General features: G+C 44.5%; 1 protein-coding gene across 3 annotated transcripts in view; it reads right to left on the bottom strand.

Annotated features, from left to right (window-relative positions):
• tmem181 (transmembrane protein 181) overlaps window positions 1–17,299 on the bottom strand; it is a 214,792-nt gene that overhangs the window by 123,497 nt on the left and 73,996 nt on the right. For all 3 annotated transcript variants that reach the window (XM_080200317.1, XM_080200318.1, XM_080200319.1), the window contains one exon: window positions 11,802–11,924. In XM_080200317.1, the coding sequence (XP_080056443.1) occupies window positions 11,802–11,924 (123 nt within the window). The remainder of the gene's footprint in view (window positions 1–11,801; window positions 11,925–17,299) is intronic.

Raw genomic sequence — 17,299 nt, 5'->3', positions numbered from 1 at the left:
TCTGGTCCGCCATTCAATCATGGCTGATATGTTTCTCAGTCCCTTTCTCCCACTTTATCCCTGTTACCTTTGATCCCTTTACTAATCAAGAATCTATCTTTGTCTTAAATGCACTCAATGACCTGGCTTCCACAGCCTTCTCTGGCAATGAATTCTATAGATTCACCATCCATGGCTGAAGAAATTCCTCCTCATCTCTGTTCTAAAGGGGGTCATCCTTTTACTCTGAGGCTATGGGTCGGGTCCTAGTTTCTCCTACCAATGGAAACATCTTTCCATGTCCATGCTATCCAGCCCTTTCATTATTCTGTAAGCTTCAACAAGATCACCATCATCCTTCTATTTTCATTAAGTACAGACTCAGGGTCCTCAGTTACCCCTCATATGTCAAACCTTTCATTCCTGGGATCATTCTCGTGAACTTCTTCTGGACCCTCTCCAAGACCAACCAGCACATCCTTCCTTTGATACGGGGCCCAAAATTGCTCACAATATTCTAAGTATGGTCTCACCAGAGCCCTATAAAGTCTCAGCACCACATTCCTATTTTTGTATTCTAATCCTCACAAAATGAATGCTGACATTATATTTGCTTTCCTAACTATCAAGTCAGCCTGCAAATTAACCTTAAGGGAATCCTGAACTAAGACTCCCAAGTCCCTTTGCGCTTCTTCTGATTTCTGAATTCTCTCACTATTTAGAAAATAGTCTATGTCGCTATTCTTTCTACCGAAGTGCATAACCTCAAGCTTCCCCACGTTGTATTCCACCTGACACTTCTTTGCCTACTCTCCTAACCTGTCCACGTCCTTCTGCAGGCTCTCTGCTTCTTCAATACTACCTGTCCCTCTGTCTTTGTATCATCTGCAAACTTAGCCACAAGGTCCTCAGTTCCTTCATCCAGATCATTTATGTATAGAGTGAAATGTTGCGGTCCCAACATTGACCCTTGTGGAACTCCACTAGTCACCAGCTGCCATCCAGAAAAGAACCCTTTTAGCCCCACTCTTTGCCTTCTACCAGTCAGGAAATCTTCTATCCATGCAAGTACCTTGCCTCTAACACCATGGGGTCTTGCCTTACTCAACAGCACATTGTCAAAGGCCTTCTGGAAATCAAAGCAGATAACATCCACTGACTCTCCCTTGTCTAACCAGCTCCTCACCTCCTCAAATAATTCTAACAAATTTGTTGTCAGGCGTGACCTCTCCTTGATGAAACCATGCTGACTTTGCCCTATTTTATGCACTTCCAAGTATTCCAAAATTTCATCCTTAGTAGTGGACTCTAAAATCTTACCAAAGACTGAGGTCAGACCAGTTTGTAATTTCCGGTCTTTTGCCTCCCTCCCTTCTTAAACATTAGCAAATTTCCAGTTCGCTGGGACCCCCCCAATTCCAGTGATTCTCGAAAGATCACCACTAATGCCTCCAATATATATCTTCAGCTATCTCCTTTAGAACTCTGGCGTGTAGTCCACCTGGTCCAGATGATTTATCCACCTCGTCCAGATGATTTATCCACCTCAGGCCTTTCAGCTTCCTTAGCATCTTTTCCTTTATAATGGCCACCATACCCACCTAGGCTTCCTGACTCTCATGAATTTTTGGTATGTAACTGATGTCTTCCACTTTGAAGACTGATGCAAATTACCTATTCAGTTCCTCCACCATTTCTTTGTTCCCATTACTGCTTCTTCAGTGTTATTTTCCAGCGGTCCAATGTCAACTCTCTCCTCTCTCTTACCCTTTATATATCTAAAAAAACTTTTACAATCTTCATTTAAATTCCTCACTAGCTTATCCTCACATTTCAGCTTCTTCCTCTTACTTATTTTTTAGTTGTCCTCTGTTGGTCTTTAAAGGCTTCCCAATCCCCTGGCTTCCCACTAATCTTTGCTAGGTTGTGTGTTTTTATGCTGTCGTTGACATCCCTCATCAGTCATGGTTGCCATGGAAACCATGGATGAACAGAGATATCCACTGCTTGCTGAAGTCTAGGTCTTTATTTTCTTTTTCTCTTCATTCATTTTTGCTGGTTGTAATTTTCATAAATAACCTGGATGAGGAAGTAGAGGGATGGGATGGTAAGTTTGCTGACAACACAAAGGTTGGCGGTGTTGTAGATAATTTGGAGGGATGTCAGAAGTTGTAGCATGACATAGATAGGATGCAAGGCTGGAGGGAGAAGTGGCATAAGAACATAAGAACATAAGAAATAGGAGCAGGAGTAGGCCATCTAGCCCTTCGAGCCTGCCCCGCCATTCAATAAGATCATGGCTGATCTGTTGTGGCTCAGTTCCACTTTCCCGCCCTCTCCCCATAACCCGTAATCCCCTCTCTTATCAAGAACCCATCAACCCGCTTCTTAAAAATATTTAGCGAGGCAGCCTCCACCACTTCAACGGGCAGGATGGACTTCAACCCGGATAAATGTTTAATGGTCAATTTTGGCAGGTCAAATGGGATGAAGGAGTATAATATCAAGGGTAAGATTCTTAGCAGTGTAGAGGATCAGAAAAACCTTGGGGTCCGGGTCCATAGGACTCTTAAATCATCCTCACAGGTAGAGGATGTAGTTAAGAAGGCGTATGGTGTACTGGCCTTCATCAATCGAGGGACTGAGGTTCGGAGTCAGGAGATAACGTTGCAGCTTTATAAGACCCTAGTCAGACCCCTCTTGGAGTACTGTGCTCAGTTCTGGTTGCCTCGTTACAGGAAGGATGTGGAAGCTATTGAAAGGGTGCAGAGGAGATTTACAAGGATGTTGCCTGGATTGAGTGGCATGCCTTATGAGGATAGGTTGAGGGAGCTCGGTCTTTTCTCCTTAGACGAAGGATGAGAGGTGACCTGATAGAAGTGTATAAGACGTTGAGAGATATAGATTGGGTGGATTCTCAGAGGCTTTTTCCAAGGGCTGGAATGGTTGCTACGAGAGGACACAGGTATAAGGCACTGGGGAGTAGGTATAGAGGAGATGTCAGGGGTAAGTTTTTCACTCAGAGGGTGGTGGGTGAGTGGAATCGACTGCCGGTGGTGGTGGAGGCAAATTCGATAGGGTCTTTCAAGAGACTTCTGGGTGAGTATGTGAAACTTAATAGAACTGAGAGTTATAGGTATGGATATCATCGGCACAACTTGTGGGCCAAAGGTCCTGTTTGTGCTGTAGTTTTTCAATGTTCTATGTCTGAGGCATTCAAGTCAGGTGACCCTGACTTGAACTCCTCATGGGATGTTAGGGAACTTGGGGAAGTAAATAGCGATGTCTCGAGGAGTGTACATATTACAGAGAAACAGGTGCTGGAAGTCTTAAAGCGCATCAAGTAAATCCCTGGGATCTGATGAAGTGTATCCCAGGACACTGTGGGAGGCTAGGGAGGAAATTGCAGGTCCCCTAGCCAAGATATCTGAACCATCAATAGTCCCGGGTGAAGTGCCTGAAGGTTGGAGAGTGGCAAATGTTGCGCCTTTGTTTAAAAAGGGCTGCAGGGAAAAGCCTGGAAACTACAGGCCAGTGAGCCTCACATCTGTGGTGGTAAGTTGTTGGAAGATATTTTGAGACAGAATCTATAGGCATTTAAACAGGCAAGGACTGATTAGGGACAGTCAGCATGGCTTTGTGAGCGGAAAATCATGTCTCACAAATTTGATTGAGTTTTTTGAAGGCAGATGAGGGCAGTGCAGTTGATGTTGTCTACATGGACTTTAGCAAGGCCTTTGACAAGGTACCACAAGTTAGTTGTTGCATAAGGTTAAATCTCACGGGATCCAGGGTGAGATATCTATATGGATACAAAATTGGCTTCTTGACAGAATGTGGACATGCTGGCTCACCTGATGAAGGGGCAGTGCTCTGAAAGCCTGTGGCTTATGCTACCAAATAAACCTGTTGGACTTTAACCTGGTGTTGTGAGACTTCTTACTGTCTTGACAAAAGCCAAAGGGTAGTTGTAGAGGGTTGTTTTTCAAACTGGAGGCCTGTAACCAGTGGTGTGCCTCAGGGATCAGTGCTGGCTCCACTGTTATCACTTATATTAATGATTTGGATGAGAACATAGGAGGCACGGTTAGTAAGTTTGCAAATGACACCAAGACTGGTGACATAGTGGACAGTGAAGAAAGTTATCTCCAATTGCATCAGGATCTTGATCAATTGGGCCAGTAGGCTGGCAAATGGCAGATGGAGTTTAATTTAGATAAATGCGAGGTGATGCATTTTGGCAGACCGAACCAGGACAGGACTTACTCAGTTAATGGCAGAGCACTGGGAAGAGATACAGAACAAAGAGGTCTAGGAGTACATGTTCATACTCATTGAAAGTGGAGTCACAGGTGGACAGAGTGGTGAAGAAGACATTCAGCATGCTTGGTTTCATTGGTCAGAACATTGAATACAGGAGTTGGGATGTCACGTTGAAGTTGTATGAGACATTGGTCGGGCCACATTTGGAATACTGTGTACAGTTCTGATCCATTATAGAAAGGATACTATCAAATTAGAAAGAGTGCAGAAAAGATTTACTAGGATGCCACCGGGACTTGATGGTTTAAGTTATAAGGAAAGGCTGAATATACTGGGACTTTTTTCTCTGGAGCATAGAAGGCTGAGGGGTGATCTTATAGAGGTCTATAAAATAATGAGGGGCATAGATCAGCTTGATAGTCAATACCTTTTCCCAAAGGTAAAGAATCTAAAACTGGAGGGCATAGGTGTAAAGTGAGAGGGCAATTTTTTCACACAAATGGTGGTGAGTGTCTGGAACAAGCTGCCAGAGGTAATAATAGAGGCGGGTATAATTTTGTCTTTTACAAAGCACTTAGACAGTTACATGGGTAAAACGGGCATAGAGGGATATGGGCCAAATTCGGCCAATTGGGATTAGCTTAGGGGTTTAAAAAAAAGAGCAGCATAGACAAGTTGAGCCAAAGGCCCTGTTTCCAAGCTGTAAACCTCTATGACTCTATGATCCTGACCTACACAAGAAAGCCAGATATGATCTAAGGAGATGCATCAAAGATGCCAAAAGACACTACCAGACCAGTCGACTATAGCAAGGTCTACAGGACATAACAGGCTACAAGCTGAAGGCATTTAAAAATCACCGGCACCAATGCACGCCTCCCTGATGAGCCCAGTGCATCCTATTCCAGTTTTGAGCAAGACGTCAGCGAGAGAACGCCCTCCACCTTGGAAGCCTAGAATGAACTTGTATCCGAGGTCACCATTGCAGATGTCAGAACAGCCTTTCTTGAAGCTCAATCCACAGAAAGCAACTGGCCCAGTTGGCGTACCCGGACGAGGACTCAGATCCTGTGCCGATCAGCTGGTAGGGGTATTTGCAGGCATCTTCAGCCACTCTTTACAACAATCTGTGGTCCCTATCTGCTTCAAGAAGGCAACCATCATCCCAGTATCAACAAAAAGCATGCCTTAATGTGTGTTGTCTGTGGCACTGATATCCATCATTATGAAGTGCTTTGAAAGGTTAGTCATGGCATAAATCAATTCTGGCCTCCCAGATTGCCAGGATCCACTACAATTCGCTTACTGCCGCAACAGTTCCACAGCAGATTACGTCAGAGTCCTATATATCAACTACAGCTCAGCTTTCAAAACCATTATTCCTATGAAACTCATCTCCAAACTCCGTGGCCTGGGTCTTGGCTCCTCCCTCTACAACTGGATCTTGAAATTCCTAAAATTTAAAATTCCTAACCCACAGACTGTAATCAGTAAGGATACGGAACAACAACACCTCCACGATCACCCTCAATGCAGGTGCCCCGCAAGGCTATGTCCTCAGCCCCTTACGATACTCTTTATACATCTATGACTATGTGGCCAAATTCACCTTCAACTCGATTTTTAAGTTTGCTGATGACATCACCATAGTGCATCAGATCTCAAACAATGACGAGACAGTGTATAGGAAGAAATGGAGAATTTGCTGAACTGATGCAATGACAATAATTTCTCCCTCAATGTCAACAAAATGAAGGAGATAGTTATCAACTTCAGGAAGCATAGTGAAGGGCATGTCCTTGTTTACATTAACAGGGGTGAAGTAGAAATGGTTGAGAACTTCAAGTCTTTAGGTGTCCAGATCACCAACAACCTGTCGTGGTCACCCACTAGGTTAAGAAAGCCTATCGACACCTCTACTATCTCAGAAGATAAAGGAAATTTGGTATGTCCGCTACAACTCTCATCACCTTTTACAGATGCACCATAGGAAGCATTCTTTCTGGTTGTATCTCAACTTGGTATGGCTCCTGCTCTATCTAAGACTACAAGAAATTTCAAAGAGACGTGAACAAAGCCTAGTCCATCACTCAAACCAGCCTCCCATCCACTAACACTGTTTACACTTCCTGCTGCCTTGGAAAAGCAGCCAGCATAATTAAGGATCCCACGCACCCCAGACATATTCTCTTCCACCTTTTTCGGTCGGGAAAAAGACACAGAAGTCTGAGGTCATATACCAGTCAACTCAAGAACAGCTTCTTCCCTGCTGCCCTCAGAGTTTTGAATGGACCTACCTCGCACTAAGTTGATCTTTCTCCACATCCTAAGCTATGACTGTAACAGTACATTCCGCACTCTCCTTTCTTTCTCTGTGAACAGTATGCTTTGTCTGTATAGTGCGTGAGAAACAACACACTTCACTGTATACCAATACATAAGAACATAAGAAATAGGAGCAGGAGCAGGAGTAGGCCATCTGGCCCTTCGAGCCTGCCCCGCCATTCAATAAGATCATGGCTGATCTGTCGTGGCTCAGTTCCACATTCCCGCCGTCTCCCTATAACCCTTAATCCCCTCTCTTCTCAAAAACCCATCAATCCGCGTCTTAAAAATATTTAGCGAGGTAGGCTCCACCACTTCAACGGGCAGAGAATTCCAGAGATTCACCACCCTTTGAGTGAAGAAGTTCTTCCTCAACTCCGTTCTAAACCACCCCCCCTTTATCTTGAGGCTGTGCCCCCTAGTCCTACTGTCCTTTCTGAGCGGGAAGAGTCTCTCCACCTCTATCCTATCCATCCCATTCATCATCTTATACGTCTCAATGAGATCTCCCCTCATTCTTCTAAACTCTAACGAGTACAAGCCTAGTTTATTCAGCCTCTCCTCATAGCTCAACCCCCTCAACTCCGGCATCAGCCTAGTAAATCTCCTCTGCACTCCCTCCAAGGCCAAAATATCCTTGCGTAAATACGGCGACCAAAACTGCACACAGTACTCCAGCTGCGGCCTCACCAATGCCCTATACAGCTGCAGCAAGACCTCCCTACTTTTATATTCAATCCCCCTCGCTATGTAGGCCAGCATCCCATTCGCCTTCCTGACCACCTGCTGCACCTGCAAGCTGGGTTTTTGCAACTCATGCACAAGGACCCCGAGGTCCCTCTGCACCGTCGGCTGCTGCAGTTTTTCTCCACGTAAGTAATAATCCTTCCTACCATTATTCCTACCAAAGTGGATCACCTCGCACTTGCCAACATTAAATTCCATTTGCCAGTTCCTGGCCCATTCACCCAGCCTATCTAGATCCTTCTGCAGACTCTCCACACCCTCCACACAATTTTCCTTTCCACCAATCTTGGTGTCATCAGCAAATTTCGACACCATACACTCGGTTCCCTCCTCCAGATCATCTATATGAATGGTAAATAGCTGAGGCCCCAGCACCGACCCCTGGGGCACTCCACTAGTCACCAACCGCCAATCCGAATAGCACCCATTGACCCCCACTCTCTGTCTCCTATTTGACAACCAATCCTCTATCCACGCTAACACCCTACCCCCAACTCCATGTCCCCTGACCTTCTGCAATAACCTCTTGTGAGGTACCTTGTCAAACGCCTTCTGAAAATCAAGAAAGACCACATCCACCGGCTCTCCTCTATCCACCGCCCTAGACACATCCTCATAGAACTCCAGTAAATTTGTCAGACACGACTTCCCCTTAACGAAACCGTGCTACGTCTGCTCTATCAAGCAATTCCCCTCAAGATGCCTCGCTATTTCCTCCTTGATGACGGATTCTAACATTTTACCTACAACAGACGTTAAACTAACCGGCCTATAATTCCCCGCCTTTTGCCTGGCACCCTTAAACAACGGCGTAACATTAGCCGCTTTCCAATCTTCCGGCACTTCCCCGGAATCCAGCGACGTCTGGAAAATAACGTGATAATAATAAATAAAATCAAATCTCAGAATCCCTACAGCACAGAAGGAAGTCTTTCGGCCCATTGAGTCTGCACTGACCACAGTGCCACTGGCCCGATTCCCATAACCCCACATATTTACCCCCTGCCAATCCCCTGACACTAAGGGTCAATTTAGCATGGCAATCAACCTAACCCGCACATCTATGGACTGTGGGAGGAAACCGGAGCAGCTGGAGGAAACCCATGCAGACACAGGGAGAATATGCAAATTCCACACAGACAGACCCAAGGCCGGAATTGAACCCAGGTCCCTGGCACTGTAAGGCAGCAGTGCTAACCACTGTGTCACCGTGCTGGCCCTATCTGCGACAAGGAGAGAATGAGCAGAGGATGAGATTCTCATTCTCTTACATGCTCTTCTTCCTGGCGATGAAATTTTGCTGTCTCCTGAATTACTCCTAGAAACTCCTGCCATTGCTGTTCCACCATCTTTCCTGCTAGGTTCCTCTCCCAATTAACTGTGGCTATCTCCTCCCTTATGCTTCTGTAGTTGCCTCTACTCAACCGTAATGCTGTAACATCTGATTCCAGCTTCCCCCTCTCAAACTGTAGGGTGAATTCTATCATATTATGATCATTGCTTCCCAAGGGTTTCTTCATCTTAAGCTCCCTTATCAAGGCTACCTCATTACACATCACCAAATCCAGAACTGCCTGCTGCTTCAAAAAGCCATCTCATAAATATGCCACAAATTCCTTTTCTTGGGATCCACTACCAACCTGATTTTCCCAGTCCACCTGCATAATGCTGGTTAGGTACACTGACAATGCTAAATTCTCCTTCAGTGTACCCAAACAGGCTCCCAAAGTATGGCAATGAGGGAATTGTTACAGTAACTGCATTGCAGTGTTAATGTAAGCCTACTTGTGACATTAATAAAAACTTAAAATTTTAAAAAGTCCCCCCATGATCATAGAATCATAGAAACCCCACAGTACAGAAACAGTCCATTCAGCCTATCGAGTCTGCACCAACCACAATCCCACCCAGGCCCCACCCCCGTATCCCTACATATTTACTCACTAATCCCTCTAACCTATGCATCCCAGGACACTAAGGGCAATTTTTTTTAGCATGGCCAATCAACCTAACCCGCACATCTTTGGACTGTGAGAGGAAACCCACGCAGACATGAGGAGAATGTGCAAACTCCACACGTGATGTGGAGGTGCCGGCATTGGACTGGGGTGAACACAATAAGAAGTCTGACAACACCAGGTTTAAGTCCAATCGATTTATTTGATAGTAAACTCACAAGCTTTCGAGGTTTCCCTCTTCGTCAGGTGAATGGAGAGCTCTGGCCTCAGACAGTGCATACAACAGCACAGACAGTTTACAGATTACTGATTAGAATGCAAATCTTTACATCTGACCTGCTATTCAAGTCTTAAAGTGGCTAACAATGTGAGTGGAAGGAGCACCGAGTACAGGTTAAAGAGATGTGTATTGTCTCCAGGCAGTACAGAAGTGAGGTTTTTGCCAACCCAGGCAAGTCATGGGGGTTACATATAGTGCAACATGAACCCAAGATCCCTGTTGAGACCGTCCTCATGTGTGCTGAACTTGGCAATCAGTCTCTGCTCAGCGATTGGGCAGGACGAAAAAATTGGCAGAAAAAACTGTAGTTGAACAATGGGCTACCTTCAAAAAAGATACGGTCTGGGCATAGTCAAGTATATTCTCTTCAAAGGGAATATTTGGGCAAACAAATCCAGCGCTGCCTGGATGAAAAATAGATAGAAATATGGCCTCTGACCTTCGGGTAAGCGTTCTCCAAGGCGGCCTTCACGACACACGACAGCGCAGAGTCGCTGAGCAGAGACTGATAGCCAAGCTCCGCACACATGAGGACGGTCTCAACAGGGATCTTGGGTTCATGTCGCACTATATGTAACCCCCATGACTTGCCTGGGTTTGCAAAACCTCACTTACGGTACTGTCTGGAGACAACACACATCTCTATAACCTGTGCTCAGTGCTCCTTCCACTCACATTGTTAGCCACTTTAAGACTTGAATAGCAGGTCAGATGTAAAGATTTGCATTCTAATCAGTAATCTGTGAACTGTCCGTGCTGTTGTATGCACTGTCTGAGGCCAGAGCTCTCCATTCACCTGATGAAGAGGGAAACCTCGAAAGCTTGTGAGTTTACTATCAAATAAATCGGTTGGACTTAAACCTGGTGTTGTCAGACTTCTTACTGTGCAAACTCCACACAATGACCCAAGCTGGAAATCGAACCCAGGTCCCTGGAGCTGTGAAGCAGCAGTGCTAACCACTGTGCTACCGTGAAGCCCACAACTGTAACCTTGCCTTTCTTGCACATTTTTATCTCTTGGTGTATCTTGGCATCTTACCTGGGTGGAACGGTGACACATTAGCACTGCTGCCTCATAGCTCCGGGGACAAGGGTTCGATTCCTGCCTTGGGTCACTGTCTGTGTGGAGTTTACATGTTCCCCCCATGTCTGCGTGGGTTTTCTCCAGGGTGTTCCAGTTTTCTCCCAGTCTAAAGCTGTGTAAGTTAGGTTGATTGGCCATGCTAAATTGCCTATAGTGTCCCGGGATGTGTAGGTTAGCGGGGTAAATGTGTGGGCATAGGACGTGGGGTGGGATTGTTGTCGGTGCAGACTCAATGGACTGTATGGCCTCCTTCTGCATTGTCAATGATCATGTTCCACATCCTGACTCCAGTTCGGAGGCTTGTACGTAACTCTCATTATGATATATTTTTACCTTTGCAGTTGCTCAACTCTACCCACACTGTTTCTACATCTTCTGACCCTACATCATTTCTTGCTATCAATTTCATTTCATTTCTTACTAACAAGGCAACCCTACCCCTTCTTTCTACCTGCCTGTCTTTTTGATAGGATGTGTTTCCTTATATATTTAGTTCCTAGACTTGATCCCCTTGCAGCCACATCTCGGTAATGCCCACAACATCGTTCCCATCAATTTCAACCTGCGCTTCCAGCTCATTTATCTTTTTTCATATACTGCGCACATTCAAATATAACACTCTCAATCCTGCATTAACGGCCTCCCTTCTCATTGTTGTCCATTTATTTGCTGTGCCTGAAATTAGATTCCTAATGCTCTATCTGATTATTTTTCTGGGGGCTTTAATGACATCTCTTAATATTTCTATTTATTTTTCATCCAGGCAGCTCTGGATTTGTTTGCCCAAATATTCCCTTTGAAGAGAATATACTTGACTACGCCCAGACCATATCTTTTTTGAAGGTAGCCCATTGTTCGGCTACAGTTTTTCCTGCCAATTTTTTCTTCCTGCCCAATTGGCCCAGTTACTCAGCAGAATTCACATTCCTAACCTCTGACCTGTTTTTGTGGACACAATATTTATATGGCTGTCGAGTTTAGTTGACAGGGTACGCAACCCTTCTCCATCCCACTCCCAACCTTAGATGTTAATAGTGGGGATCCAGCAAGTGTAATGTCATTGAACGTCAAGACAAAATGGTTAGATTCTTACTTGTGCGGCACGCATGTTATTTTGCAATTTTAGTTCTGGAATAATCAAGCACTTAAATGGATGCATACTTACAGTGAAATTCACATTCTTTATTGAAAACTGAGGATTTTCTAAATTGTAGAAGGTGACAGTGATCATGTATTCTGTGTAGTTCAGGTAACCGAGGTGTAGCACAATTATTTCATCACAGAGCCACTTAAAACAAAATGTAGAAATGCATATTAGTCAAGCTTCAACAATGAATTAAAACATTCTGGTGACCATGTAATTTCGTTGAATGTAGCTGGCTAATTACGGTCACCAATTATATATCTCTGAAAGGTTTTGTGCATATACACATTTCTCGCAGCCAAGCTTTTTGGCCAAACTCATAAGAACATAAGAAATAGGAGCAGGAGTAGGCCATCTAGCCCTTTGAGCCTGCCCCGCCATTCAATAAGATCATGGCTGATCTGTCGTGGCTCAGTTCCACATTCCCGCCCTCTCCCCATAACCCTTAATCCCCTTGCTTATCAAAAACCCATCAACCCGTGTCTTAAAAATATTTAGCAAGGCAGCCTCCACCACTTCAACAGGCAGAGAATTCCAGAGATTCACCACCCTTTGAGTGAAGAAGTTCCTCCTCAACTCCGTTCTAAACCGCACCCCCTTTATCTTGAGACTGTGCCCCCTAGTCCTACTGTCCTTTCTGAGCGGGAAGAGCCTCTCCACCTCTATCCTATCCATCCCATTCATCATCTTATACGTCTCAATGAGATCTCCCCTCATTCTTCTAAACTCTAACGAGTACAAACCTAGTTTATTCAGCCTCTCCTCATAGCTCAACCCCCTCAACTCCGGCATCAGCCTAGTAAACCTCCTCTGCACTCCCTCCAAGGCCAAAATATCCTTGCGTAAATACGGCGACCAAAACTGCACACAGTACTCCAGCTGCGGCCTCACCAATGCCCTATACAGCTGCAGCAAGACCTCCCTACTTTTATATTCAATCCCCTTCGCTATGAAGGCCAGCATCCCATTAGCCTTCCTGACCACCTGCTGCACCTGCAGGCTGGGCTTTTGCGACTCATGCACAAGGACCCCGAGGTCCTTCTGCACCGTCGCCTGCTGCAGTTTTTTGCCCCGTAAGTAATAGTCCTTCCTACCATTATTCCTACCAAAGTGGACCACTTCGCACTTGCCAACATTAAGTTCCATTTGCCATTTCCTGGCCCATTCACCCAGCCTATCTAGATCCTTCTGCAGACTCTCCACACCCTCCGCGCAATTTTCCTTTCCACCAATCTTGGTGTCATCAGCAAATTTCGACACCATACACTCGGTTCCCTCCTCCAGATCATCTATATAAATGGTAAACAGCTGAGGCCCCAGCACCGACCCCTGGGCACTCCACTAGTCACCACCCGCCAATCCGAATAGCACCCATTAACCCCCACTCTCTGTCTCCTATTTGACAACCAATCCTCTATCCACGCTAACACCCTACCCCCAACTCCATGCCCCCTTACCTTCTGCAATAACCTCTTGTGAGGTACCTTGTCAAACGCCTTCTGAAAATCAAGAAAGACCACATCCACCGGCTTTCCTCTATCCACCGCCCTAGACACATCCTCATAGAACTCCAGTAAATTTGTCAGACACGACTTCCCCTTAACGAAACCTTGCATACCAAGATATAATATTAAAGCTTCCTGTATAAGTATTTAAAACTCTATTGCAATGCAGTTGCAAAGTCTGGATTAGTAGATAGTTCCACGACAAAAGTAAAACATTGCGGAAGTGAAAATCGGAAATAAAACACAAAATGGAAGAAATATTCCGATCAAGCAACACCTGTGGAAAGAAAAGCAGTCAAACTTCCAGGTAGATTTCTTCCAGTACTGGAAAATGCTGAAGAAGTAACACATTTTAAACAATATGGAAGGAAAGGAAAGGTGGTGGGGAAGAGGAGGATCTCAAAGTCTTAGTGCTCTACGAGAAGGTGGCTATTCAGTCCACTGAGGCCATGCCAGCTCTCTATAAAGCAAACTAGAACGTTCCATATGCCCACTCTGTCCTAAGTTAGTTCCCTCAAGTGTCATCAGTCAAAGAAGAATAGATCTTAGAATCCCTATAGGGAAAGAGTTAATTGAGTCTGCACCGACAACAATCCTACCCAGCCCCTATCCCCATCACCCCACATATTTACCCTTCTAATCTCCCTGACATTGAACATGACCTATCAACCTAACCCACACATCTTTGGACTGTTGGATTGGAGCAACTAGAAAAAACCCACATAAACAAAGGAAGAAAGTGCAAATGCCCAAATTGAACTCAGGTCCTTGGCACGGTGAGGGAGCTATGCTAACCACTGTGCCACAGTGCCGTCCAACCAATTTCCTTTTTAAACCATTCATATCTCTACTTCCGCCCCACTGGATGTGTTTCCAGCTCATTGTGACTCACTACGTAAAAAGTTCTTCCTCACAACCCGTGCATTTCTTGCCCAAAATCTTAAATCTGTGCCCGAGTCCCTAATGGGAACAGCTTTTCTTTGTCTACCTTCTCAAAGTCTGTCATAACTTCTATACCTCTATGAAATCTCATCTCAATCAGATTTGCTTCAAGCAGAATAATGCCAATTTTCCCAACCTAATCTTGTAGGTAAAATCCTTCCTCACTGGAACCAATCTAGTGAATGCTCTCTACACTCATATCCTTCATAGTGTGTTTTGCGGCAATGAAGATGGTCCGCCCTAGGCCAGCAGCTGGATCTTTTGATCGGGTTGCTGTCAATGGTGTTTCTGTTCTATGCACCCTTGATGATCCAGCCTGCAAGAATGGTTGGAAAATGCAGACCCTAAAGTGCACTGACCTGAACTGGACACAGATCTTTCAAGTTTGCAGGACATATCAAATGAGCAGTTAGAAAATAAATTGAAATCCTGGGTTCATAAATATAAAAGTATGGAAGCAATGTTGTACCTATATAAAGCTCTGGCTGTGTCACAAGCAGAATATTGTATGTACGTGTATGTACACCCATTGGTCCCTGCATGCTCTTTAGAACTGTACCATTAAGTCATTACTGCCTATTCCAATCCTTCCCGCCAAAATGGATCGCCTTGCATTTCTCTGTGATAAATTACATCTGCCACTTATCTACCAGTTCTGCTAACCTATGTCCTGTTGCAATTAATTGGTATCATCTTCACTATCTGCTACAATTCCAAGTTTGGTATCACTGGCAAATTTTGAAAATTGACCCTTTACTCCAATATAAACACTGTTAAATTGTATTTAGGGAAAAATGAGTCTGAAGCTAGCCTATCCTTAAAGCAGATTTATTTCCAAGAGAACAAACCCAGTTCCTCTTCCTCTTAGTATTCCAGCTGTCCCTATTCATAGTCTTCTGAGTTCCCTATTTATAGGTGGACTAATATCTATCACCTGTTTAATATTGCAATTGCCATTTGCTAGTTTCCTTAGGTGAATTAAAAAACTGTTGCCTTTGAAATTTTTCATACAATCATAGAATCCTAACAGTACAGAAGGAAGCCATTTGGACCATCAAGTCTGCACTGATCACAATACCACTAAGGCCTTTTCCTGCAATCCCACCAATTTACCCTGATAATCCCCTGTCACAACGGTCAAATTAGCATGGCCAATCAACCTAACTCACACGTCTTTGGATTGTGGGAGGAAACCAGATCACCTGGACAAAACCCACACGGACACAGGACGAATGTGCAAACTCCATGCAGACAATGACCCGAGGCCAGAATTAAAGCTAGGACCCTGGCGTGTGAGGCAGCAGTGCTAATCATTGTACCACCATACCGTCCACAATGGTACTTTTCACTCTCCAAAACATAGCTTTTATATCAAAAAATTTGCACTCCCAGGAATACGCTGCTAAATAAGCTAACAAAATTTTTAAGATTTTTTTCCTGCAGTCCCTGACATCTTGACCACCAAATCTTTCACAAAAACTATGAGCTACTCTTCTAGCATTAGCTTTTCAATATACCATCAGGAAGCACGTTTTCTGTGCATGTCCACCTATAAGGCTGACTGTCCACTGTCTAGTATTTCAGTATACATTGAATTCTTTCTAACACTTCTAGTTTCACATCCTTTATCCACTGGTCTCCCATTTTTTTGGCAACTACTAAAATGTCTCAATAACAGGGGCTTCTACTCCTAATAGCAATTCTAGCCTGTTCTGTCTTGTCTACCAAACTTCTTTCCTCAGAAGTTAACAAGACTATTTTGACTCTCTGATGAAAAATGTCTGGCCTCCTTTACGGCAGGCAGTAAAGGCCTGACTGAATAAAGTGCAGATTCAGTTTTCCTGAACATTCTGTCATTTCCCATGTCTGGTTTCAGCTGTGTTCCTTTCATTGTTTAATAAAGATATTTTGCTAGAGACCACATCAGTACTGATAAGGAGACAAATCCCAGCTTTTAATCCACAGGTGATTCGGTCCGCCTTGTTGTCCAACAAGGGGCTTACACATGGTGGGTAGTGCGAGGGCTGCTCTTGGATGTTGCTTCGAGAGTTGCCTAGTGCTTCATGTCATTAGTGTACGCTAAAACTGGACCAGCTGACGGGCAACATGACAGCTCAGTGACTATCACTGTTTGCTGTGCAGATACATGGATTTGGGCCAGTGTCTGTGGGAGTTTGCACATTCTCCCCGTGTTTGCGTGGGTTTTCTCCGAGTGCTCCGGTTTCCTCCCACACCCCAAAAACGTGCTCTTAGGCTGACTGGTGTTAACAAGTTGTCCCTAAATTAGTCTTCCCTCAATCTGGTTATGGTTCCTTTATTGTGGGGTCCAAAAGATGTAGACAAAGGTCATAGGGAGAAGAGGGCACTCACAATGTTAAAATGGCGGCGCGGGCTCATCAGGCCGAAGGGCCTGTTTCCCGTGCTGTGTTGTTCTTCGTTCTATTTTGCATAGGAGGTTCAGCTTTATGGTAGATGTGTTATCATCCCCAAAACTGAAGAAGGGAGAGCTTCCAGACATCTTAACCTTCCTCCAATCTGCCTTGTCAAGAGGCTCCAGGTAGCAGTTAAGCCAGCGCACCCCACATTGTGGAAGTGCAACTGCTATTTAAAACTGTGCAGGTGAATGAATCTGTCTTCACAGGATTCAAACTCCCATTGACCAACTTCATAGAAGTCACTCATCATCATTTTCAATTTCAGAAATATCTGTGCTACTTCAAACATAGGATTCTTTTATTGTGGGCAATTCGCTGTATAATGATACTTAGAACACACCTTGCATGAAACAATAAAGGAGAGTGCATGATGCAGGTCAGGCAAATAGGTCAAGAGAAGAAGTAAAAAGGTAAATAAGACTGGCAAAGAAAACATATGAAAATAGAACCATAGTCAACATAAAGGATAACCCCAAATTCTTCTACAGGCGTTTAAATACCAGTGGGAAACAAGAGGGGGACCGGGTTCTTTGATTTGATTTATTATTATCATGTGTATTAGCATACAGTAAAAAGTATTGTTTCTTGCATGCTGTACACACAAAGATACCATTCATAGAGAAGGAAAGGGAGAGTC

Source organism: Carcharhinus amblyrhynchos, chromosome 12 (assembly GCF_965287045.1).
Source record: "Carcharhinus amblyrhynchos chromosome 12, sCarAmb.v2.hapA, whole genome shotgun sequence".
Classification (NCBI taxonomy): domain Eukaryota; kingdom Metazoa; phylum Chordata; class Chondrichthyes; order Carcharhiniformes; family Carcharhinidae; genus Carcharhinus; species Carcharhinus amblyrhynchos.
This window is presented reverse-complemented; position numbering and strand designations above follow the sequence as displayed.